Below are 24,119 nucleotides of genomic sequence, written 5' to 3' on the forward strand. Positions count from 1 at the left end.
ACTTGAAGAAAAATGTATTTTAGAATGGAAAAAATTCCAGCAGAGTTGTCCTATTTTTTGCTCTTCTCCCCTTTTTAAAATGGATCACAACACCAGCAACAAAATCTTTACCTGTCTCATTCTGGAAATCAAAGCTGAGTGTTCAGTAGTGAAGCAAATTCCATCCCTGAGCCCCTGACTCAGAGCAGAATTACAAGGGGAATGTATGAAAACTAGGGCTCAGTTATTAAATAATCTGTTTATTGCAGGACTTTCACAAAGGAAAAAAAAAAAAAAGACAAAGCACCCAGGTAGAAAGAATAAAAATGTATTTTTCCTTCAGGTTTTAGACTGACACAGCAAGTACAAATCCTTTAGTGTGAGCATGTCACAGCAATTTGGAAATGAACAGACCCCAAGTGAACGAGCAGACGGTACCAGACTGAATCATGACAGCTGCTTCTGCAGGGCTTCCACTCACAAGCTGGCTCTAGCCATGGTCAAAACCCCTCCTCCAGTCAGGGCTGGCAGAGGGGAGGGAAGGAAGGATGGGCAGGGGCTTTCAAGAATCAAAGAGTGCAGACCCCTTGTGGGAAATGTTCCTTCATCAGCCAGTGTCAAGCAGGCAGGACTGGGTGAGCTCTCAGGAGCACAGGAATTGTTTGCCCTGCCAATGTTATCCTCACAGTCAGCTGGAACCCAGTACTGTCTGCAGTCCTCCTGCAACAGACACAGAAGTGACCTACAACTGGAACGTGCCAGATAAAAGGAAAAAAATAAACAAAAGAAAAAGTTAACTCAGCAGTTCGAAACATTTTTTGGTATGTTACCTGCCTTTTTTTTATTATATGCATAGAGAACCTGATCTACCACTAAAGGAACATGCAGCATGATTTGCATAAATAAGCCAAATCAGGCTCTGAGCTGGAGAAACTCTGCTCAAGTGGATTCAATGAGCTGGTTTGTGAGTGAATGATCCTTACGAACCACAATTCCCAAACACGCACACAGAAGTGACACACAACAGTGGTCTTGGCAGCTTTGGCAATGGAAATGGTCTCGGATAGCATCTGCATGGTCTCCAGCAACTTCTATCCTCTGCAAGCCACCACAAATCCAAAGGCCTGTTTGGTCCAGGGTGAGGAAGTGACTCTGAAGTCCCAATGCTGCCAAATCTTGCTTAGAGAAGAGCGGGATGCACTGAATCTGTAATAGGATGGGCAAGGCTAGAAGAAGCCATCACAGAACTATCAAATGCCACAGTCATTTCACTTTTAATTAAAATTAATTCATTTAACCCATTATATCCAAACCCCCTCTGAGAAGTTCACATAGAAACCCCATAGAACATTTCTTACTTGGGGTAACTCTAGAAACAGCTTCTAATCCAGTATCTAGGTGGAAAAGTCATTTCTCTTCCACTTCTGCTAGCTCTCTTCTTGTGCTAATGGCCCAGAAAATAAAAGGCAGTCCCATCCTGGGAAGTTATTTCTGAAGGCCTGCACCTGAAGCAAATTAAAAGAAATCTTGACACTGGAATTTCAAGTGTTGCTTTTCAAAGTTCAGGGCTGCAGCACGGCTGTGCTACAGGCACTGCAACCCTTCCCTTGGGAAAAAAAAAAAAGTGAATGGTCAAAAATGAAAAGTCAGAGCAGACTGCATCAGTGAAAGCCAATCTCTCATGAATACCACCTCAAGCAAGGCAAAAAAAGTGCCAGTAAGGGATAAAAACCCCCCAAAATGTATGGCTCACTATAATGTTAGAGGTGCCTGCAGTAAGGCTCTCTCTGCAGGCTGAGGGTGCACCCATCTGTCTGCTGAGGCTTGTGCGTTGAGTCAGGCCCAGCTTCTGCTGATTTTGCTGTCACCTTTTAGTCACAGGTGTTGGAAGTAGAAAACGTCACCAAATCCAGAAACTATTCTGACTAGCAAGGGCACGGGGGAGGAGAAAAAGTAAACGGACAGAGCACTTTGGAGGAAGAAATAAAGCATACTAAAACCTAGGCTTAAAAAGCTCTTTCAAAAGCAGCTAGAACTAAATAAACGTTTCTGTTTCTGACTGGAAAGCAAATACAGTAGAGAGTGATGGAGGATTTCAAGGTCTTTGCTCTACCAAGGATCTGGCACCACCTCGATGCCAACTCTTAATTCTCACCCCATCAGTAGCTACTGGATCAACAGTGGGAAAATTGACTCCTGAGTCAGTGAGATCTTCACGGGAAGAAAGGAGAGTTGGAATTTAGCTAAGGGAGATATCCGAGCACGGGTGAGCTCACATCTGTCACACACGGTGCTTTACAGCGAGGAGACTGAGGAAACATCTCTTATTCTAGTCAATTAGTCTTTGGTGAAGCCCAATCAAGGCAAAAACACAGATGATGCCCACTGGCTGAGGAGAGTCCCCATTAAGTCACACAAACAGACTCAGCAGAACAGGTTAGATTTATCTAAAATCTTGGAAGCCTTGAAGGAAGAACTCCACACTGAAAGTGAACAAGGAGGAAAAATGGAGCTGGGAAAGGGCAGCTGGGTGTGTAGGCTATGCTGTAAACCAGAGTTTAACGTTGTGGCATTGATTGGAAGCTTCTAGGAGTTAAGCCAGGGGTGCCTGAGACATTCTGCTGCTGTAGCTCGTTTCTCTGGGACCAGCTCCAGCATAGGGAGTAAGAAGTCTGTGAATGCAGCTGCCTCATCTTGGGACCACTCGTACTTTTCCACCAACACTTCAAAAAGGCCCCAGGGCTTCAGTTTGGTGATGTGCTTCAGATCACCTGAAAACCCAAGACAAATGGTTTAAGTGTCAGCTACAGGAACAGAGCAGCTCAGTAAAACTGGCTAAACAGCTGAACGTGACAGGGTGAGCTCAGGGACTGTTCTGAGGGAATACAAACTGCTAGGGCAAGCTGAAGGGAGAAGTCAATTATATTAAACCCTCTTTTCTCTCTGCTTTAGAGGCCTGTTGTAGAAATGTACTTCCTCAAAGGGCTCTTTTTTCACCTCCTGCTATTTCAGATCCCCTTTCAGCAAATAGTAACTTCATTAAATCACCAATTATGCTGCTTGACATGACAGATAAACTGTGCCACTGACTCTGGGACACATGCAATGCATGGAGCACTGTTTGAGAAAGCAATACACTTCTACTAAAGAAAGTTTAATAACTCTGTTTATAAAAATAAGCCTAAGTCAAAACCTAATTTTTTGACTCAGTACATTTCTGGGGTACTCAGGGCTTTATGATAATGTTCTGTGCCCTGAGGAACATGGCTCCTGAGGCCAGGCACTTACCTTTAGCTGCAGTTTTACTGATAAAGCATTTCATAAAACAAAGGAAAGACTTAAAGATGCCATCTTAGCTGGCATCTGTTTCTAACAGGCACTTCCAGCAAGACACTCCTGTGTATTTGGGCAGGGGATGAGGGGATAAAGTGATATTTGCTTTGCTTCCTTTTACCTTTTTTGGTGAAAAACTCCTTGGAATACTTTCCTGCCAAAATGAGCTTGCGAGGTATTTTCCCCAGAAGTTCTATGATCAATGCAATATGATCTGTGTGTGAAAAATAAAAGAAAAACCAAAAAAGACAATGAGATTCATCCACACAAAAGCTCTCTATGCTAGTTTCATGCTCTGGGATAGAAGGATAAAGACACCATCCCTTAAAAATTACTTTGGAGACCCACCTGAAACCAGGTTACACTAAGCAACAACAGAGACAAGGAGCAAGGGGAAAACAAACGTGGGCAATCTGAGGCACAATCAGTTTGAAACACAAGGCAGAGAATCCAGCAGCAAGAGGAATGCAAAACACCAGAACAAGAGCATGGACATCACTGCACAGCGTTTTACTGCAGAGCCTCGAGCACAGCTGCTGCTGATTTGGGTAAATAATCTTTTTGCAAGGAGTTTTTGCATGGCTGATTTGTAAGACAGGGCTCATTTTGAAGAGGCAACCTTTGGATTTCAAGTCCCACTTGAAAAAGGAAAAAACTGAGACAAACAAACCTTCATCTCGTGAGTAATCCTCCCCGGAGTGAGGCTCGAACAGATAGTCCCCTGTTGCCAACTCAAAGGCCTAAACAAACAGAAATGAGCACATTAAATCACTTCAAAACACTCAAAGATGTGCTGCAGGTTGACTCTGCAAATCTCTGTGGGCCAGAAGCAAAGCAGGGGGAAAGAATAGCCTGCAGAGCTGCAGTAAACAGCTATAATCCTCAACTCCACATGGCAGCCTAAACCGTGCCGTGGCTCTGCAATGCTTTCAGAACTGCATTCAAAGCATCACAGCCACACCTGGGATGAATTTTGGGTGCAGGGCCACCAGTTAACCACAAAGTTAAGGTATTCCACATGCTCAGCCTTTCCTCTTCAGAGTTTTTCAAAAATAACACCATGTCCAAACTGTAATTTCTGGGGTTGGTTATTTTGTTTTGTCCTGCTTGGGGTTTTTTTGGGATTCTTCCCTCTCCCCAATTTCCCCATGTTTTTCAAACAGTTAATCTCTGAACATCTGTCTGTAGAGATGAAAACACGTTTTAAATGAGAAAAACATCTGCACTCATTTCAACTGACCACCCCTAAATTCTGTAACACATTCACCCCTTATGTGCTCCCTTGAACTCAGAACACCACCCCTGACCTTCTGCAGTCTCAGGTTCTTTAACAGCTGCTGGTGCCCAACAGTGGAACCAGGCACACTGTGTGATTCTGGCCACATGCTCTGCACAGAAAACATGGCCCTTCTGCATCTTCTTGTACCACATTCATCAAAACCCCAGCTTGTTTTCCAAGACAGCAAAAATGTCTATTTTGCAAGCTTAAACTGTAAAACCCAAGCTTTGATTTGTAGAAGACACAGAGTGGAGACACTGAAGAGGCACATGCAGTGACTGCCTTGACTGATTTTTTCATTGTCATATTCTGTATTTGCCAGCTGTTAGAGGAACAGCTTCAGCCTCATCTCAGCATTACTCAGACTAAACGTCGATTCCAAACCTGCAGAGGATGATTAAAATTAGAAATTATGCTGAAGGCACTTGTGAAACAGTGCTGGATGCAGAAGAAAGGCTTTTATTTTTTAATATAAAAAGACATCGTGTTCCCAATTGCCTGGTTGTCCTGCTTTTCCAGAAAGCATGATAGCCAAGTACAATCATGTTGAAAATCTGCTGATGATGGACAACAAAACCTTCAAAAGGAAAGCCACATGTGGAGAAAAAAAGATAAATTTACAAAACAACTCTGATGTGGAAACCTGTTATTCAACAAGACTGGAAGTTGACTGAACACTTGTAGGGGGTTTTTGCCAGTCCCTCAGCAGCTCAGAGGGCAGAGCACAGAGCAGGAGGAGCCCCAGCTGGCAGAACTCACCATGCAGGCTGTGCTCCAGATGTCAGCAGGGGTGTTGTACCCTGACCCTATCAGCACCTCCAGGGAGCGGTACTGCCTTGTCTGGATGTCTTCAGTGAAATGCTTGTGCTAAGGAGAAGAAATGTTTTATTAACAGCTCAAGACTGCTTAGAAGAGGAGAACCAACAGCCTGGAAGGTTAGAGTGGATCACAGCTCATTCCCATCTCAGCTGCATTTTACATCCTCATTAACTATTTCCTTATATTCTGTAAGTGCTGTTTAGATGCTGCACATCTAGATACTCCTCCAAGGGAAACAGCCCAGCAATTCAGAGGAAAGCAAGCCACAAAGCAGAATAAAGGAAGATTCTGCAGCATCTCCTACCCAGTCCTGGCAGACAGGCCATGGTCCTGCTAGCTTAAAGCAGACAAGCAACACCAAGGTGAGAAATCACCCTGCCAGGCACTGCAAGCCTGACTGCAATTCTGAGCTGAGACTCACCTCTCCCAACAGATCTGAAGTGATTTACCATTTTACAAGCCAAGTAAAAAGAGATATTTCTTCTATTTGAAATGTCAAACATTTGAAAGCAGCACAGCACAACCATCAAAGAATAAAACTTGGGAGTTTTATTGTGCGAGTCTCTTTCATGTGCTTGTGAAGGCACTGCAATGGTCTGACAAGCCACAGAGCCAGCACATCAGAGCAATTGTCTGCAACTTTGTAGGCTCTCCTGGAGACTGAGAAACTCCTTCAGCAGTTTCACACAGCAGATTTCTACACTCTGTGTGTGACACGGCTCACAGTCCTGTAAGAAGTAACCAAATGCCAGTGAGGCACCCGAAGCATGGCCTGAAAGCTTGTGTTTAGAGGACCATTTCTTTCTTTGTGTCTCTGCTTCCCCTCTTTTTTCCCTGTCAGAGTTTCAAACTGTCACTGCTTTCACAGCCAGGTCTAAGGATGTGTTTTACAGATTATTTTCCACCTTGGCAAACTGACTGAATGTGAAAAGACCAAACTTACCACCCAGCAGGCGTTTCCTAGGTCAGCTATCTTCACTTTGAGCTTATCTGCATTCTTGGGCTCAAGAGGATTAAGAAGGAAATTCCCAGCAGCTGATTTTCCTAGAGGCAATGTGTACAACAGCTGATTAAAGCTACATAGGCAGTGTCACCATCTGTCACCCAAATCCTGTCAACCTCTCCCCAGCCAGGAAATTTTTCTGATGGATCAGAACTGTTCCCTCCCTGATGCTTGGGTATAAAAATGAGCAGCACTCTGCACTACCAATAACATCCTTAAGACCCAACTGGTGTCATTAAGCAGAAGGATAAATGAGCATATGCAACAGTGACTATTTCCCAGCATTTTTTGCACAGCCTGTCTATATTTAAAATAAAAACCTGTTGAAATAAGGGCATTGCCAGAAACTAAACAAACCTCACAACCCCCCCTTAAGCTTTCCTAAATCTTTGAGGGAAGAGTCTTTCTGCCATACCCATCCCTCACTGCTGCAACACAATGACAAGAGCTAAAGGAAATACTGGGAAAATGGAATGACACAATGGAGAACAAAAGTATTATGTCACTAAATGACATCCAGCTGTATCCCTGAACCTAAAATTGGGAGAGTTTGAAGCTGTAAATTTGGGAGAGGGCTGTGAGAAGCAAAATGTGTCAGTAACCTAGCAGAGGCATCCAGCAAAGTGCAGTTCAAGTTTCAAAATCCAAATTTCTCTTGTTACTTTTCATCCCCTATTGGTACTCTGGGCAAGAAAATGCTAGAATACTTTTGTTCAGCAAGTACAAATGGTAGTTTTACCCTCCTTCTCCAAGCAGATATATATCACCTGGCAAGGACACAAAGATGCAGAAATGGACAGTTTTACCAATTCATATTTTTAACACATACACACCTGGAATGTGTTTAAATTGCTGTAAGCTTAAGAGAAAATAAGGCATGAAATAGTGTACAAGACACAATTTTTCCACTCTGAAGAAAATTATATTTAAATAAAAGCATTAAAAGTAATTGGGTTTCTTTCCCTACACTGTATAAGCTTTGTTTTTAAATGGGAAAACATTTACCCATCTTGAGTAGTGGAAAGAAGTTACCTTTGCTCCATATGAAGAACCAAACTGTCAGAACACACTGAACATACCTATCCTTAATTTAACAGCAAGTGACAATCTGTGTTCTTAATAAAAATCACATTAACAGCACCTGATTCAAAGGTGGAAATGTTCCTCCACTGAAAACCAAAGGCATGGGTGTTTCTAAAAAGTAGGAATATTTAAGCACTCGAAAGTCAAAACTGAGGCACAACTACAACCAGCACCTACAACCAGCAAACAACTTGGAGTAGGATTGTCAGGTTAATTACTCCTGGCAGGAAAACTCTCAAACAGTTGGTTCTGATCACTTCAGCCTACAAAACACACATTTCTGTTCATAGGATGAAGTGTTGTAACGAAATCTCCCTCATCAAGGAGCCCTTTCTTACAAGGTTCCTCTTGTACCTTTGTTGTCTGTCGGGCTGTTAGTCTCATTCTCATCCTCTGAAGGGATCTCTGTCCTGATGCTTTCCTGAAAATTGTTGATCCCCTGCTCGCTGAACGCCTGCTCTTGGCTGGGGATGGGCTGGCACACCATGGAATCCTCTGGGACCAAGGGCACAAACAAGTCCAACACTGCTTCTTGGGGCCGGACCTCTGAGTCATTGTTTTGCTGAGTGTAATTACAGCTCTGCAAGTTCTCAGGCTTCTGTGTGTGAGGCTGACTGCCACAGTCATTGGCGTTGTGGAGGTCGTCCTCGAGGCGCACCGAGCCCTCGTTCCCAGAGTCTGTCAAGTCTGTCATGGGGATCACTCCGTTGCAGTTGATCTCTGTCCCGCCTTTTTCCACGCTGCTCTCCATGAGATTAGACCCCTCCTGTCCAAGGGCTTGTGCTGCAAGAGGGGAGAATGAGAATGTAGCAGAATACGTCCTAATAAACAGCTGGGAGATGTTCAAGGGCACCCGAGAGGCAGGGAGTACTGTAAACGTGACTGGACACAGCCATTCACCCAGATGGTGACAGGAGATTTCCCAGTCTCACCACAAGGACAGGACCCACTGCAAACAGGTGAAATGACAACAGCCACCTCTGCTAAAGGTACAGCCTCCTCATCCCCATGAGACAACGTTGTCCATGCCATGCTGGCAATGCTTTAGGTCCATACCTGGCTTTTTGCTGATACTTTCCTCCGATGGACTGACTTTTATGAGCATTTCCAGAGGGCTCTGAGCTTCTTCCTCCTCTTCAGGCTGTGTCTGCCCAGGGTTTGCTTCCTTCTCCATTTCCTCTATCTCTTGCATTCGCTTCTCCAACAACTCAGCCTGTCTTTTCTGCTTCTTTTTCAACTTCTTTTTCTTATTCTTTGACATTTTGTCAGCCTACGCAGAAGCGAGCAGAGAAATTGGACTTAACATTTTATACTTCAATAAATTTAAAATGCACCAAGGTTTAATTTATCTTAAGAGCTGAGGAAACAGTCTGTGATGAAAATGCTGGAGACAGCTCCCCTCCCAGATAAAAAGCAGCTATTCTGGGTTTTGAACCACTTGTCTCTGGCTCTTACCAGGGCATTTTTGCCCTGACCTGAAAAACCTACATTATTCTCCAAGTGAGGGAGATCTCAGACTGCACAGAACAGTCCCCTTCCCAACAGACCTTGAGATCACCACGAGAACTCCTTGTTCTGTTATAAATGAACTAACACCATCTACAAGTCCAAGACAGCACTGAACCTGATGCCCACGCCAAACACAAATCACACTTTTTCCTTCTGATACCAGACTGCTCTCTCTTAATGCTGACTGGATTATGAAACAATGCAGGAGATGCTATCTGCAGATGCATACTTACAGGAGAAAGCTATTGCACTTACTGGTTTTGGCTGTGGTGCAGTGCTCACTGAAAGGGAAAGGAAGATCAGTAAATCAGAGTGGCTGTACTCAAAAACTGCACCTGCATTCTGATGCTAAGGTACATTTTTCCTACATGGTCTGATAACAACATTTTAATGATATCAGCAAATGTGATTTTGAAGGCTCATTTCTCTACAAAAACACAACAAGAAAAGAAATGATAAAAACTTCAAATGAGCAAATGCATAATTCAAGTTTCAGACAGGAGACTTGCTTGACTGATAGCAAAGACTTCCTGCCATGTAGCTTCATTTACTGCATGTATAATGCACCCTACCCAAATGAAAATGCAAATCAAAGCATTAAAATACTTCAGAGAGCTTCCTTAAGCTAAGATATGCTGTGATCAGTTCAGCTCAACGCTGGTGTTGTAAGATTATGACTGACAGAGCCTTCCAATACACACTGCGGTGGTTTTTGAAAAGGACACACAACTACAGATGGATATTCTGAGGAGGAACACGAGAGAATTTGCCCTCAGATCTTTAAGGATGTTTGCATGTCAAGGAAGCTGGTTTTGTTACAGTTTTCCAGACTTCTGCAAGCTGACAACAGGTAACCCATCTTGTTGAAACTCTCATCAAATGCATTTCCAGCATCATGCAATGAAAGGTAATAAACTTTTGAAGGAAATGTGAGAATTTTGCCACATTTTTACACCAGTTCCATATTGAGTGGAACTGCGTAAAACATTGTGCTGCATAAGACTGACTTTACCAGTGCCAGATGACAGAATTCTCTAATAGCTGTTGTTAAAAGCAGGCTCCAGTGTGCATTTATCCTCCCTCTTGTTTTCTGGCACAAACTGCCTTCCCCATCATCTGAGTTACAATTCATGACTAATTTCCCCATTTCCACTCAGGTTTTCAAAGGTTACTTGCATTCTTGTTCCACCGTACTCAGGAAATTCTCCTTAGTGATGATTTGGGGGTATGTGGGAGAAACAGCATCAATTTCCAAGGAAAAAAAAAAAGGAATAAAAAAATCACCTGCAGAGCCAGATGGTGGGGGAGCCCCAGATCTCTGCCACTCTGTTGCCTCTGCAGCCAGCCTGCGAATGTACTGGTCATTGACACACAGCAGGATGTTCTCAGGCTTTATATCTGTGTGGATGATTCTACACTTTGTGTGCAAGTAATCCAGACCCTGGAGAACCTGCAGGGAGAGGGAAGTCAGCCTTTAGACAGTTGAATTGAGAGCAAATGCTAAAGTGAAAATGCTAAAGTGCCTGGGATGGCCAATGGAGCTGAAAGGGTTTGTGTGTTTGACAATACTCCAGGTTAGACCTGGTGTGCTCAGTGGTTCCAACCCAGTTCCACAATAACAGATTTGCATACAGATTTTAGCTACCATTTAAAAATACTCTATTTAGATTTTCACCTGTAAGTTAATGCTCTACAATAAAATCACACTTTGCTCCTCCCCTGCACCTCCCATGTAGAAAGGTCTTTCTTCTTAGGCTACCACCCAGGAGGGAGAACCAGTTTCTCCTGCTCTTCCCATCATTAAGCACCGTGCTTACCGTGACAGCTTTAAAAAAATACTCCACTTATGAGGAATGGCTGAGGTAAGAAGAGGTTAAAAGCAAAAACCACCACAGTTGAAGTGTCAGAAAACAACTATCTGCAGCAGAAGGGGCTTGCAGTAAAGAACTAACCCAAGGATATTTTGTTGCATGAAGGAGATACCATGGATTTTTAGCTTTTGTTTCCTTGGATCTGAGAAAAATCAGTGAAAGATTTTTAACTGGGTCAAGAGGAAGAGTGCAGTCAGAACTGGAACTTACCTGTTTGATGATTTTTTTGACACAAGGGAGAGGAAGACCCTGATAATTTGACTTGATGATCCACTTCAGTAGATGATGCCCTAGAACTTCAAACACCATACAGATATCTGGAACAGAATCAAGGCAAAACCCAGACATCCAGACCCAAGGAGCCCCAAACTCCCAGGACTGAGGATCAAAAGAAAACCAAACCACTTGGGCACTTTATATTAAAGAACCCTCATCCTTCTGACACAGCTGGGAAAAGCTGCCTTGCCCAACAGCATCACTCTATCCTACACAACAGTGCCATTACCTACAATAAAATAAAATATAGAGGGATGGAGCTGCACAAGGTCCCTCTGCAGCAGTAGCAGGCTCCTGCTTTGAGTGGGAGCCATTTGCACAAATGTACATTATTATTTACTGTGTGTTTTAGAACAGCCTACGCTTCTGCCCCAGGCAAAACCTGATGCCAGATCTCTCTGTACCAGCATCACCTGAAAAGATAATAAAATTTCCATCTCATAAGTAATCTTCAGACCAATAGAGTCACTTTCTCTGCCCTCCTTTGCCTCTTTACCAGCAAAACAAACTTTTGACAAGCCTGGATTTCAACTGTATTTATATGATCTGCTTTTTAGCTCTAAGATCTCAACAGCTACAATCACTCCCCTGACATATTCAGTACAATGAAGCCAAACTTCTGTGAGTTTATTAGGCTGCTTTTCATCTACACTGGCAGAAAGCATACATTTCACAAGAGTGGAAGAAATATAAGCTCAAATCAACACTTACTCTGAAAAAAAAAGTTAGAAAAAATGCATTCTGGGTCTATTTTTTATAATCTGCAGCTCAATTCTCTCGAGCAGCCCAGCAATTCTTGCTGAAATAAAATGTAACTTATCTCAAAGTGAAAACAGTGCACAAAAGTTCAACTTTGAAATTCTGAGGATCCATTATTATCACTTGCTACAAATCACTGCCTGTGAGAGGGCTGTTCCCAGAACTACAGGCCGCTGTCAAAGCAATACCCTGCAAACATCCTACCAGTGCTGATAAATTACAAAGGAAGATGTTTCCATAACTAGATAACCAAGCTCATTTTCAAGTTAGAGATGGTTCACCTGCTATTTTCAGCTCCTGATTTTAACAAGCTGTACTGCTCTACTGAAATAACAGGCTCTTAACAGGCTGCTTGCAAAATTGAGGGGTTGAGGTAGATGGGCTCTCCTACCTCAAAGGCACCTCTGACACAGCCACTCGGTCCTGATTCACAAATTGGTGGCAGAACATTAAAAGCACAACCAAGCAGTGCTGACACAATGACACCAGACTGAATCACCACTCTGGATGTGAGCTCAGCAGGCAGTTTGGAGGCAGATCCTCCCACACGTTTCCTTGGGCAGGGAAAGGGATGCCTGGGCATCGCTTGCCAAAGCAGGGCAGCTGCCCAAGAAACTCCCATCTTTTCAATTCTTGGCTTTTATTCCACAAAAGGATACGGGAACCATTCACTCCTGAAATCTTGAAGTCATCTAATAACTGAACAACTCTCTCTTTGCTTGGATCATTTGGATCACTGTTGCGGACCTGCAGAGAAAGAGGTTATTGTGGTGTCAGAGCCACTGCACTGCTTGGTTCCTACACACACTCTTGATGATCTGGAAATATCAAGCATGTGACAGATGTAAACTCCCCCAAAATGGAAAAAAAAAAAAAGAGTAAAATGAAATTGAGCCCAACTCAGGCACTCACCGATTTCAGCAATTTGATTTCATCCAGTGCTGTTTCTGTGTAGTGCTCTGCACTCTTCACCACCTTCATTGCCACAAACCTCCTCCCTCTGTGCACACACGACAGTGAAAATTGGGAACTGTTAATGCTCATACAAAGAACTTGTTCTCCAGGATTATCCCAATTCTTTTGCATGCAAGAGAGTTTATTCATGCATCATGGAAAAATAGGGTTTAAACACTCAAAGACTGCCTTTGAGTCTTTTTTTAACAAAAGATTCGTGTTAGTCATTTCTCAAAATATGGAATAATAGGCCAGAGACTGGATACAACTCTTCCCACAGATATGGTTTGTCCTGTTAAGTCCCTCCCACACACTTGCACACACAATATCAGAAGAAACTCCTCTTCTAGGATGTGGACAGCTAATGCTTTGTGATTTTATCTAAAAGTAAAAGGATGTTTTCTGCTCAGGTTTGTGCAGGCCTGGCAGGAACACCAGCTGGAAGAGGAGCACTTACTGGATGTCCCAAGCCAGCCACACGGTGGAGAAGTGCCCCCATCCGAGCTTCCGGATGACGTGGTAACGCCCGTTGAAGAGATCTCCTATTTTCACAAGGTGGTAACCCCCTGGAAAAACACAGGAACCACAGAACAGGCGTGGGGAACAAGCACCACAATCACTGCAGCACCACTGAATATTTCCCCAGTGAAAACACCTGCAGTCTGCTAGGCTGACCACCTTTGCAACACAGGCTGTGATGGTAAGAGAATCTTCCAGCTAAATACCAGCATTGCTTTTGTATGCTCTGAGCCTAGAACGTGAAACAGGTAACCAAGATCTGGAACTTGGAACTGCAACCAAGATCCCAATGGCTCTCCTTGCAATTTTCCTGACTGGAAGGCACTCTGCCACTGAAAACAGGAAAGTCTCCTCTGCACCCTTCATATGTCTCAAGGGTGTAGTATATATACAGGGGGATTCCATCCCAGAAACAAAAACATGAAAAGCCAAAGATGGAACTGGCAGAAAACAGAACAAAGAGAAGAAACTGTGATTTGGTGTTTTCATTTGCTCTGCATTTCATTTCTGCTCAGAGAAACAGGAGAAGGCTATTTGCAGAAGCAAATTTTTATGAAGAATGGATATCAAGATAATGATCTGATCTTCAAAAGAAAACTGAAGAATATGAAAAGGATTTGAAAGTGTCCCTTTTACAATGAAATAAAAAAATAATTAAATGCCTACTTGCTTTTATCAATACTGAAAGCCCCCTGGCACAGAGGAAAAGTTAACAAGTTTAAATTTATGCATTAAAAACAGTTCTGCAACTCAAACCCTGACTGATGACAGGGGGAAACTTGGAGACCACCTTGTCTGTTTCATGTTGGCCTGAAAAATGTTATTATCATCATGCAGCTTCAAAGCACTCTTAATGTAAGAGGGAGTCTATTTCCACTCTCTACAGCAAATGGGAAATGGAGGGGATTCCTTGATTGCATTGAAAATCTGCATCTCAAACAGGCAAGTGCTCACCTTTACAGTAATCATTTGGATCCTCTTGCTCATCATCATCTGATCCCAGGATTTCCTCCTCTTGCTCTGGAAGATCACTCTCAGATTGAGCAGCAGGGCCACGGTGCTGGGTGTCAGGTCTGAAAGAGATCACACTGCATGTCTGACACAGAACACAGATCACAGATCACACTGCATGTCTGACACAAAACACACTGCATGTCTGACACACACAGAGATCACAGAACACACTGCATGTCTGACACACACAGAGATCACACTGCATGTCTGACACACACAGAGATCACACTGCATGTCTGACACACACAGAGATCACACTGCATGTCTGACACAAAACACACTGCATGTCTGACACACACAGAGATCACACTGCATGTCTGACACACACAGAGATCACACTGCATGTCTGACACACACAGAGATCACACTGCATGTCTGACACAAAACACACTGCATGTCTGACACACACAGAGATCACACTGCATGTCTGACACACACAGAGATCACACTGCATGTCTGACACACACAGAGATCACAGAACACACTGCATGTCTGACACACACAGAGATCACACTGCATGTCTGACACACACAGAGATCACAGATCACACTGCATGTCTGACACAGAGATCACAGATCACACTGCATGTCTGACACACACAGAGATCACAGATCACACTGCATGTCTGACACAGATCACACTGCATGTCTCACACACACAGAGATCACAGATCACACTGGATGTCTGACACACACAGAGATCACAGATCACACTGCATGTCTGACACACACAGAGATCACACTGCATGTCTGACACACACAGAGATCACAGAACACACTGCATGTCTGACACACACAGAGATCACACTGCATGTCTGACACACACACAGATCACACTGGATGTCTGACACACACAGAGATCACAGATCACACTGCATGTCTGACACACAGATCACACTGGATGTCTGACACACAGATCACACTGCACGTCTCACACAGATCACACTGCAGTGCTTTTATTCCTAAGCTAAAAGCAGACAGAAATATTTTTTGCATACTAGTGAGAAATGCATCTTAATGACCTAGATCCACTTTCACAGTGGAACCAAGCAAAGTCCAAACAAGATAGAATTAAAAGCTTAGTGATCCCACCAAAATATTAGCCTCTGAACCCCTTCTCTGCCTTTCTGTAAAGCAGATTTATATTTTATTTGTTATCCTAGGTAAAACTGGAAAATTTAAATATTAATTAATTTTATTTTAAAGACTAACATCAATTAATTTTTACTCTTTTGGAGGGAAAAAAAAGTTAACCAGTGTTTTAAAACTTGCATGGCCCTTTGTTCCTTTCACATTCAAGGTCAAATGAATATTTAACAATCCTTCTGCTTCTAACACTTCAGAACACTAGAGCCCCTAATCTTGACATTTATTTCTCCCGTTCTCAAGGGGCAGGCTGCATTTTTAGTTCATCTCTTCACTCGAGATCCAAAGTTTATTACAGTTGTCTGAACCATGGAGAGTGGGAGGACGCAGAGCAGATGTTCAGCAAACCCTCCTGAGAGCTTGTGATTGCAGAGGGAGTGGAATCAGGCACTAAGGCAGTGGAGGCTTTTCACTCCCACAATCATAAACACATAAAATGAACACTTTTATTTAAGTTTCCATCGAATGTGCTACTCTGAGTTCTTGCTCGTGAAGGCCATGTCAGCAAAGGGCACCTCCATCCTCTCACACACTCAGGCTGTGCTCCCCAAATAAAACATCTCCCACACCTTAGCTCTTTCATGGCATCACAGCCAAACAGCTCATGGAAGGCTAATACCAACATCAGGTAATTTATTTACTTCACGAAGCATTACAGGGAACAATGAAATGCCTACAAAGATTCAAGATACCTCTGTACAAAGCAAACATTTGTGATGAAAACAATGCCTACAGACCACTTGCTTTGGCAGGATCTAAGGGCAAAGTACTGCAAGAGATCAACATTAAGTTTCCTTTCCTCAGAAGCAGGAGATATTTAAAAAAAAAAGCTGGAGTTGTCCAAAGAAGTGGGCAGCAAACTTCATTCCAGCAGTGACACACAAGCTCAGATAACATTCTTCACAGAGAGTTCCCAGCAGAGAATTAGCGGAAGTTTCTTGTATTGAAACTATTGTTGCAGGGAAGCAGCAGATAACACCAGGGCCGTCCAGAAGCCTCTTTCCAATGCAGCTCATTTTGCTGCAAGAAGGAAGAACTGCCCACCCAGTGGCTATGCCAGCAAGACAGGCAGGCCCTCAGATGCAGTCTTCACAACTTAGTCCTGAGCTGGGCTCCTGCACATCACATCAGGATGTACTAACTCATCTTAATCCATGGGAAAAATGTATTATTTTCATTTGGAATAGTTATACAGTAGAATGAATGTTCAGCACTGACCTGCTACACATGCACTCTGCTGAGACTTCACATTAAACACACTGCTAACACACTCAAAGCACAGGCATCTTCAACATCATGAAATGGGGGAAATCTTGCGTTCCAACCTGATGACGACTAAATTTGCATTCACTTAAAATCCACAACTCAAGTTCATTTCAACAAGGAAGAGCTACAAAGGTCATTCCAGGCACAACCCACCACCAGACATTTACTTTCAGTCTGCTGTCACTAAGTCCTGCTGGTTTTTTTTAAATTCAGGAACAGCTTAGTGGTCTCAAACCATAAACCAAAGACTGCCAAGCTAATGAGACTTCTATTAAGAGCCCTGCAGCTTGATCCAGCCCTGAGATATTTAGTATTTAGACTTTTTAGTCACTGAATTATAAGTCAGGGGTAGGAAGAAGGAAACCTGCAGTAGGGGGTGTGCAGAAAGTCTAAGAGGTTAAAAAGCTTCTTTAAAATTGCTGCATTTCTTTGGGGACAATTGAGACACAAATAAAGTCACACATTATCCCCAAATTAAGAGCAGGCAGCAAAGGCAAGAAATGGCCACAGACAGAATGGTTGAAGGGAGATTAGATGCTCAGAGACAGGGTAAAGAGAACAGGAGCTGGACAGAGAGATTTTAAGCCAGGAACCTCACACATAGCGTGAGTAGTAAAGAGTAATTCTCCCCAGTGCTGTTTCAGGATTGTCACTTTTTTTAACTGCACAGGATGTAAGGGATTAAAAAGGACTCCAAAGAAAATTCCCCTGAAGTGTCAGTGATGCAGACAGACACAGCACACCATTCTGCAGTCCCAGTGCTTCTCAACAGCAATTCCATGCATCGGGAAGAAGATACTGGAAGCACTAAAGCCCATTCTCCTGGAAGCTTTCTGTGCCCCTCCTAAGGGGCTGACTAATCCTGCTGCTGGCAGTCTCACACTCGACACACCCTGGAGTCTGCAGCTGAGTCTTTCATGGGGATCCAAAAGCATTTCACTTCTACATTAGAGTCTATGATACCGACTAATGTAAGAAAGCCGAATTCAGGTCACACACATCTCTACAGTGCTATTTCCTTTATGAAATCACCTCCAAAATGCACCTCATTCTTTTGCCTTCCTGTGAAAATCTGTTTGATGTTATTCCACACCACCCTGTTCTTCCCCTGAAACGACCATGCCAGCCAAAGATAGAGATTGAGAATTAATCAGTGCAGAACATGTATTAATGCCTGAGAAAAAATTATATACAAAAGCACAAACCTCATCTGTCTGCTCTGCTCACAAAGACAGTACTCTCAAAGGCACACAAGGCTGTTACAGACAGCAGAAAAATCCATGCCCAGTATTTAGGGATGACAGCTGAAACAGATGTTGTCAAAATTGCAAAATGCGGGTAAAGTATATAAAAATCCTATACTAAATAATTGTCTACACATTAAAAACCAAATGTTCTAGGGTACCTTTTTCTTTTATAGCCACCTCTGATCTACAGAAGAACACCGTGATCACCTTTTCCTTTTGCTCTCTCATTGTGCTAATTAATCATCAGAATGAACTGGATCTGCAGGGTCTCTCTACAACCACACAGCAACATTTTACTTCAGAAAAACAACGTGGAACAGAAAAGCTAAGGCAAAATGCTAAGTCTTCTATGGAATTCATGTGAATCCATCTAGAGAGACCCTCCCAAAAGTCCTTATTCCCTGAAGAGCTGCAAATTCTCGAGACAAAATTAGAGAGGGGAACCTACCTGCAAGAAGCACGGCCTCCCATGGATAAATATATTCCTGAAGACAGCCCAACAGTTTTCGAAAAAGCCATCAAAAGTCAGACAGCACAGTGCTGGGGAAGGAGGGGGACATCAGCAGCAGGCAGAGGGGCTGGCTCTCCTCAAACGCAGCAAAGCTTTGTGCAAGAGTGAAGGAGAAGAGGGATTTGCCTCCAGCACCCAGCTGCAGCTGCCCAGCACTGCATTGCAGGTGAAGGGCCGTGCAGCGAGGCTGGGGCTTGCTCTCAGCTGATCTTCCTGCAAATTCATGTCAGGGGGGTGAGCATAAAGATTCATCCCCTCCTCTTGATGTCTACGTGTCTCTTCTTCCCTCTAATGAAATTAGAAATTCAGGCAGATACTTTGTTTCATCTTCCTCAACCAGCCGGTTTGATTTGCCTATTCAATAGCCCAGTGGATTCAAAGCTGGGATGAAGACAAGGATCATGGTAATTGTCGACAGAGCAACCCTTTTGATAGAGGAATTCCAGCACAATCACTCAGCAGGGAAAGAGTGTTCAAAGGAAAAATAAATTTTCTGATGTAATTCCACACCTCCCCTTCCAGAGTTACAAGAAAAAATTATCCTTTATGCTTAAAATGACAAAACAAGCAGGAGGAGTCAAATCTTCTTTAAAAGTTGAACTGAGTATTTTTCACAGCAGCGGGTACTTAACATCATCTTCCAACAATGTACAATTCCCAGTCATTTCCTGCGCCTGTTTATCCTGCTGGTTTATGTAAGTGATAGGGGAAACAAGTCACCAACAATGTGACACAGCAAGTAACAATTTAGAGATTTCTCTCCTAGGGAGGACTTCACTAGTGAAAACACACAATGATGCTGCCCCTGCACTTTTAAAGCAAGAGGTTTGAAGAATTGTCTTCATCCAGTTGTATGTCTAAAATATTTTCCCCTTAAAAGCTCACAGAAGTTTGAATATGCTTTTAATAGTTAAGCCAAACCTGTTCATATTAGAAAAGGAACTAAAAACCATGCAAAATTTTCCACTGTAGACAAGATTTTGCTCCATGTTCACCGAAGATATCACCCAACCCCTGCAATGCACAGCAGGGATGGTGAGGAGTTATTTGCAGGAGCTAAGATTTGAGTCACTCGCTTGCTCCTTACAGAAGGTGTTAGAGCAATTTGGAAAAACACTGAGGAATTCTCTCGCCAGTTTTCAGTGGAATCACTTATCTGGTCCACACATAAAAGTAAGGCAAAAAATAAGAAATCTCAGCCACTGCAGAGAAGGAAGGGTACCCTCTATAAATGACCAGACACAGCCCAGTCCCCACACTCAGCTTCACCATCAAACTCTGAATGTGTTCTCCCTGCTCCAATAACTTACAATAAAAAAAAACATACTTGAAAGGAGGTGTTTGGTTTTCCTATTCAAGAGCATTAAGAGTGACTTCAAAACTCTGTTATGGACAGAAAAGATTCTTCCTTGTCCCTAAAACAGCAGAAATACTGTCCATGCTACCTAAAGACTTGCCTTGAATAGATACAAAAGCAGACTCCTTCCACCCTCCAGCAAGGAAGTCAAGGTACATTGAGGCCGAATCACTTTTGTCACACCCATCATCCTTAAATACATACTAACAAAAAAAGATACTCTCCTTACTCCTCTGTCTGCCTCTCCCTGGAAATTTGCAAAGACGACGCCCATCTGCAGGAAACAAGGGAAATGCTTTCCTAATTTTAAGTAGCCTACACCACAGTGTTTATAAGCAGTGTCACCCCTTACTGGTGAGCTCAAATTGCACCCATGGAACGCCCCCAAGCAAAACTCAGTTCAGGGAGGAATGAGGAACCCAGCTCCCACTGCAGGCAGCAGATAAAGGCACTGCAAACACACCCCACCGCTCTTCTTTCCAGCCCAACCATCCAGCCAGCGGTTTGCTGGGCTCCACACCCCATCCAGCAAGATCTCACTGAAGGATTCCGTGTTTTCATTGGAGAAGAAGCTCCATATGGCATGGTGAAAAGCCAGGATTAAAATCCCTCTCCCGTTTCCACATCTGTGCATGGAGACAATGTCTCTTTAAGGAAGAATGCTTGCAGGCTGCATCTCATTACTATTTCTTAGTGTGCCTGTAATTTCATGTTAAGGCACATCTAGTGAGAATGAGAGCTCACACGCAGATCTGCTGGCAAACCTCACGCTCAATGAATATGGGAACTGACTACAAGAACCTTCAGCATGAATCCAGGTCTGAAATGATCAAAGTGTTTTCCTGCTCGCATGCAGCCAGCCTTTCTGCTCGAGAAATTCCAACTGTTTTGGGGAGAATTAGAAATCATCGATGGTGGGGGACTAATGAGTGCACAATCCACGTTATTTTATGATTATTGCAACTCATTCACTGTTGCATCCCTGTTTTTCTGAGTAAATAACTGGTGTTATTAAGACCCACAATATTTTCTGAGTAAATAACTGGTATTATTAGGACCCCACAATATTTTCTGAGTAAATAACTGGTGTTATTAAGACCTACTTGCTGCTACAGAGCACCCATCCCAGAGCTACAGGAACACCACTGTCAAGAACTCAGAAGGGTGGAGATGGTCAAACATTTAGCTTTTAAACACCACTACTCAGAGGCACCAAGACATACTTTTGATTAGCAGATCTGTGGGAGCTCAGTTTGAGGATAAGTCCTGGCTTTCACATAAGAAAGGTATTAAAACACAAATAACAGGCAATCAAGTTTCTCCCTTCCCATCCCCACTCCCCCACACAAGCACTTCACAAGCTGCTTGTAGAGCTGTCTGCTAGTCCAGCTATCACAAACCAAGGGATTTCTATGGAAACCAGCACATTTCAGTTGTGTCCTGCCATGGTTTGATAATCACTTCTCTGTTTGAATGAAAAAATGACAGGGGCAATGGAAATTACAGGTATCTCACCTTCAGAGTTCCAAGAAACTCTGCCTGCTTCTCTTTCTACAGGAGAGTGTCAGGATAAATGCATGCTCTGCTTCATTGATGTAAAATGAAACTTTTAAGACAGGAGGGAGTGAAAGAAATAGGATCATCCTGAACTTGCAGAAAATTAAGAACGTGGCTGAGGTTCCTATAAAAATATATATTCATTTCAAAAATATATTCATTTCCTATTAAAAAGCTTATACACAGAACCATAATTAGAGTTTACAAGGTGCTTCTGTAAATCATCAGTTTAGACTGGTCTCATCTAAACCAAGCAAACAGCAATATTACCTACTGGATGATGAAAAAATAAGTAACTTTGCAGTTTCTTTTAACCTTTCCAAAAGGTTTTTTTTTTGTTCTGTTTTTAATGATATTAGGCTTATAGGTAAACTTAAAGCAGCTGTAATTATTTTTAAAATGAAAGATATTTTGAATTTTTTTTACTCCCTTCAGAACATTCTCTGCAATTTTATAGAATAATTCAAAATACTAAAGTCAACCTTTTAAAATCGTTGTTTCATGCTATTTACTGCAAATGTAAAGAAAAAATGCATTAGAGAAAAAAACTGCATGTATGATCTAAACTATCATGGAACACCAGATATTAAAAGCACATTGCATGTGGTTTCAAGTATAGATTTTATGGGAAGTCATGAAACAACCCAGTTAAGCCTATTTTAGAAGATTTAACTAGAGCAGCTTTGTATTTAAATAGAATAAATGTTGTGGAACTGTACCTAAAGTTAGAGGCTGACACTGAGTTCATTTAATTGCACAGCATAAAGCACATGCAAGTTTCTTTAATTGCTGAGATACAATCTAATAAACTCATGGTACCAGAGAAAAGAGTTGAGCATGGAGTGTAAGAATATAAACACAGCATTTGATAAATAACATGGCTCTGCACTCAAATCAAGGTTAGTGGCAAAATCAAGAGCTAACCAGCAGTGCATTTAACCTGTGCTGAACACGTGGTTAAAAAAGATTTATAAAGAAACCTTAACATGCCAGCTCTGAAAGTTATTCAGCAGCCTCAAAATCTACACAGAAATTAGCCTTCCCAGCTGCACTGTGAACTCTGCTGGCAGAGTCAGTATTGCTGGTCTGCAGCTAGAGAAAGAAAAAAAAAAAGTTACATGTATAGAATTAGACAATGGATTATTCACACAGAAATTAGAGAAGGGGGAGAGCATTTCAAAAATTGTCCTAATGCTACCTTCAAGAATACCAGGAACACGTATGGAATAGCATGGAACCATAATGCATGTCTCCCAAATACTTTGGTTAAGGCTTCAAAAGCCCCATCCCAAAACCACTGACTCTTGGCTGAAGGCAACAAGAAAAAAATATTTTAAATCCCTGTGATGTGTCTGAGGAAGCGGCTGAGAAAGCATTACTCTAGGCCTAAAGAAAAAACCCTCCAACTGCCACCCCCAAAGCCTCACTAGCTTTGGTCCTAGGCACCTTCAAGGAAAAACATCCTGAGTCACCAGAGATTTTACAGAAATAAGCAGCATTTCATGGGGTATAGAGAACCAGCTCTAGGATTGACATCACCTTTCTGTAGAAAGGAATCCATGAGCAGCACTGAACACAGCACTTAGCCATTGTTTAGTATTTACTCGAGTTCTTCTAATTTCTACATCTGCCTCCAAAAGTTCCCCACACATAAAGACTCGTGACATTCCTGCGGTGAGAAAGAAGCCACACGAGAGCACCAAAGTTAGAGAACGAAGTAAACAACACACCACGGCATTCTTTCGGCAAAAGAAAAAAAAATCTCAGGGGGAAAGAGTCTAGAAGGGGGAGAGAGTGGAGAGAAAGTGGTTCCTAAAGCCGGCAGTGCTGAAGTGCCCCGGGGGGACGCTGACAACTCCCTCCGAGGCACAGCCAAGGGGAGCGGGCAAGGGCAGCCCACCAGCCGCAGCTCCATCCCTGAGCACCACGGCAGCTCCACGGCCGGCTTTCGGGGAGCAGCAGGGAAGGCAGAGCCTCCCGTTGCCCTTCCAGGCCCAGGAGCCGCGACCGGAGCCGGCCAGAGGAGCCGGCCGGAGCTGGGCGGCAAAACGGCCGCCCCGGGCCACGCGCTGCGCCGGCTCCGCGCCCGCAACGTGCGCCCGGTTAACCCCGGTTAAAAACCCGCCCGGCCCCGGGGGCTCGCACGCTCCTCCGCCCCGAGAGCCCTCCGGGCCGCCGGGCCCGGCAGCCCTTTCCCCGCGGGGAGGGCCGGGGGAACAAAGAGGCGGCGGTGCCGGCGGGAGATGCCGCCTGAAGGGAGCCGCGGCCGCACTCACTTCCTCTGGGCCTTGTCCTTCTTGGCTTTGGTCCGCTTCTTCCGGGCCTGCAGCGCCAGCACTGAGGGAGAGAAGGAGAGAGAGGCGTGAAGCGCGGCGGGCCCTGCGGGGGCCCCGCGGGGCGATGGAGGCCGCGCCGCGCTCACCTTTCCGCTCCATGGCCGCCACCGCCGGCGGCCCCGGGCGCCTGCGCTGCGCCCGCCGGGCTGGGCACGCGCGGCTCGGCCGCCTCAGCCGCGCGGAGCCACCGCCTCCCGGCCCGGAGCCGCCCCTGCCCCTGCCCCGCCCGCCCTGCGCGGCTCCGGCTCCGGCTGCGGCTGCGGCGGCGGCTCCGGCGGCGGCGCGGGCCGGGCGCAGGCGCG

The 24,119-nt window shown here is 43.9% G+C and overlaps 1 protein-coding gene across 4 annotated transcripts; it reads right to left on the bottom strand.

Moving 5' to 3' along the window:
* Positions 1-219: 219 nt before the first annotated feature.
* Positions 220-23,916, bottom strand: SRPK1 (SRSF protein kinase 1). 4 transcript variants are annotated; one of them, XM_038162621.1, is made up of 16 exons: positions 23,904-23,916; positions 23,758-23,818; positions 14,339-14,457; positions 13,323-13,431; positions 12,824-12,911; positions 12,571-12,658; positions 11,087-11,193; positions 10,290-10,455; positions 9,261-9,286; positions 8,553-8,766; positions 7,851-8,279; positions 6,354-6,454; positions 5,351-5,458; positions 3,983-4,052; positions 3,434-3,526; positions 220-2,750 (listed from the first exon to the last, which is right to left on the bottom strand). In XM_038162621.1, the coding sequence occupies exons 1-16, from the start codon at positions 23,914-23,916 to the stop codon at positions 2,566-2,568; spliced, it is 1,977 nt and encodes a 658-aa protein (XP_038018549.1). In that variant the 3' UTR covers positions 220-2,565. The 4 variants fall into 4 exon arrangements, with proteins under 4 accessions (XP_038018549.1, XP_038018551.1, XP_038018552.1 ...); XM_038162623.1 differs by lacking the exons at positions 23,758-23,818; positions 23,904-23,916 and adding an exon at positions 14,772-14,836 and having other exon boundaries at positions 14,339-14,478; XM_038162624.1 differs by lacking the exons at positions 23,758-23,818; positions 23,904-23,916 and adding an exon at positions 14,516-14,547 and having other exon boundaries at positions 14,339-14,478.
* Between the last annotated feature and the right edge of the window lie 203 nt (positions 23,917-24,119).

The sequence above is a fragment of the Motacilla alba genome, chromosome 26 (assembly GCF_015832195.1).
Source record: "Motacilla alba alba isolate MOTALB_02 chromosome 26, Motacilla_alba_V1.0_pri, whole genome shotgun sequence".
In the NCBI taxonomy this organism is placed as follows: Eukaryota; Metazoa; Chordata; class Aves; order Passeriformes; family Motacillidae; genus Motacilla; species Motacilla alba.

Excerpts from the sequence above, each read along its gene's own strand:
- SRPK1 (XM_038162621.1), bottom strand. Across the intron at positions 13,432-14,338 it reads TCCAAATGATTACTGTAAAG|GGGGTTACCACCTTGTGAAA; the intron begins GTGAGCACTTGC and ends GTGTTTTTCCAG. Across the intron at positions 11,194-12,570 it reads TTCAGGAGTGAATGGTTCCC|ATATCTGTATGGTGTTTGAA; the intron begins GTATCCTTTTGT and ends ATTCTGTTCCAG.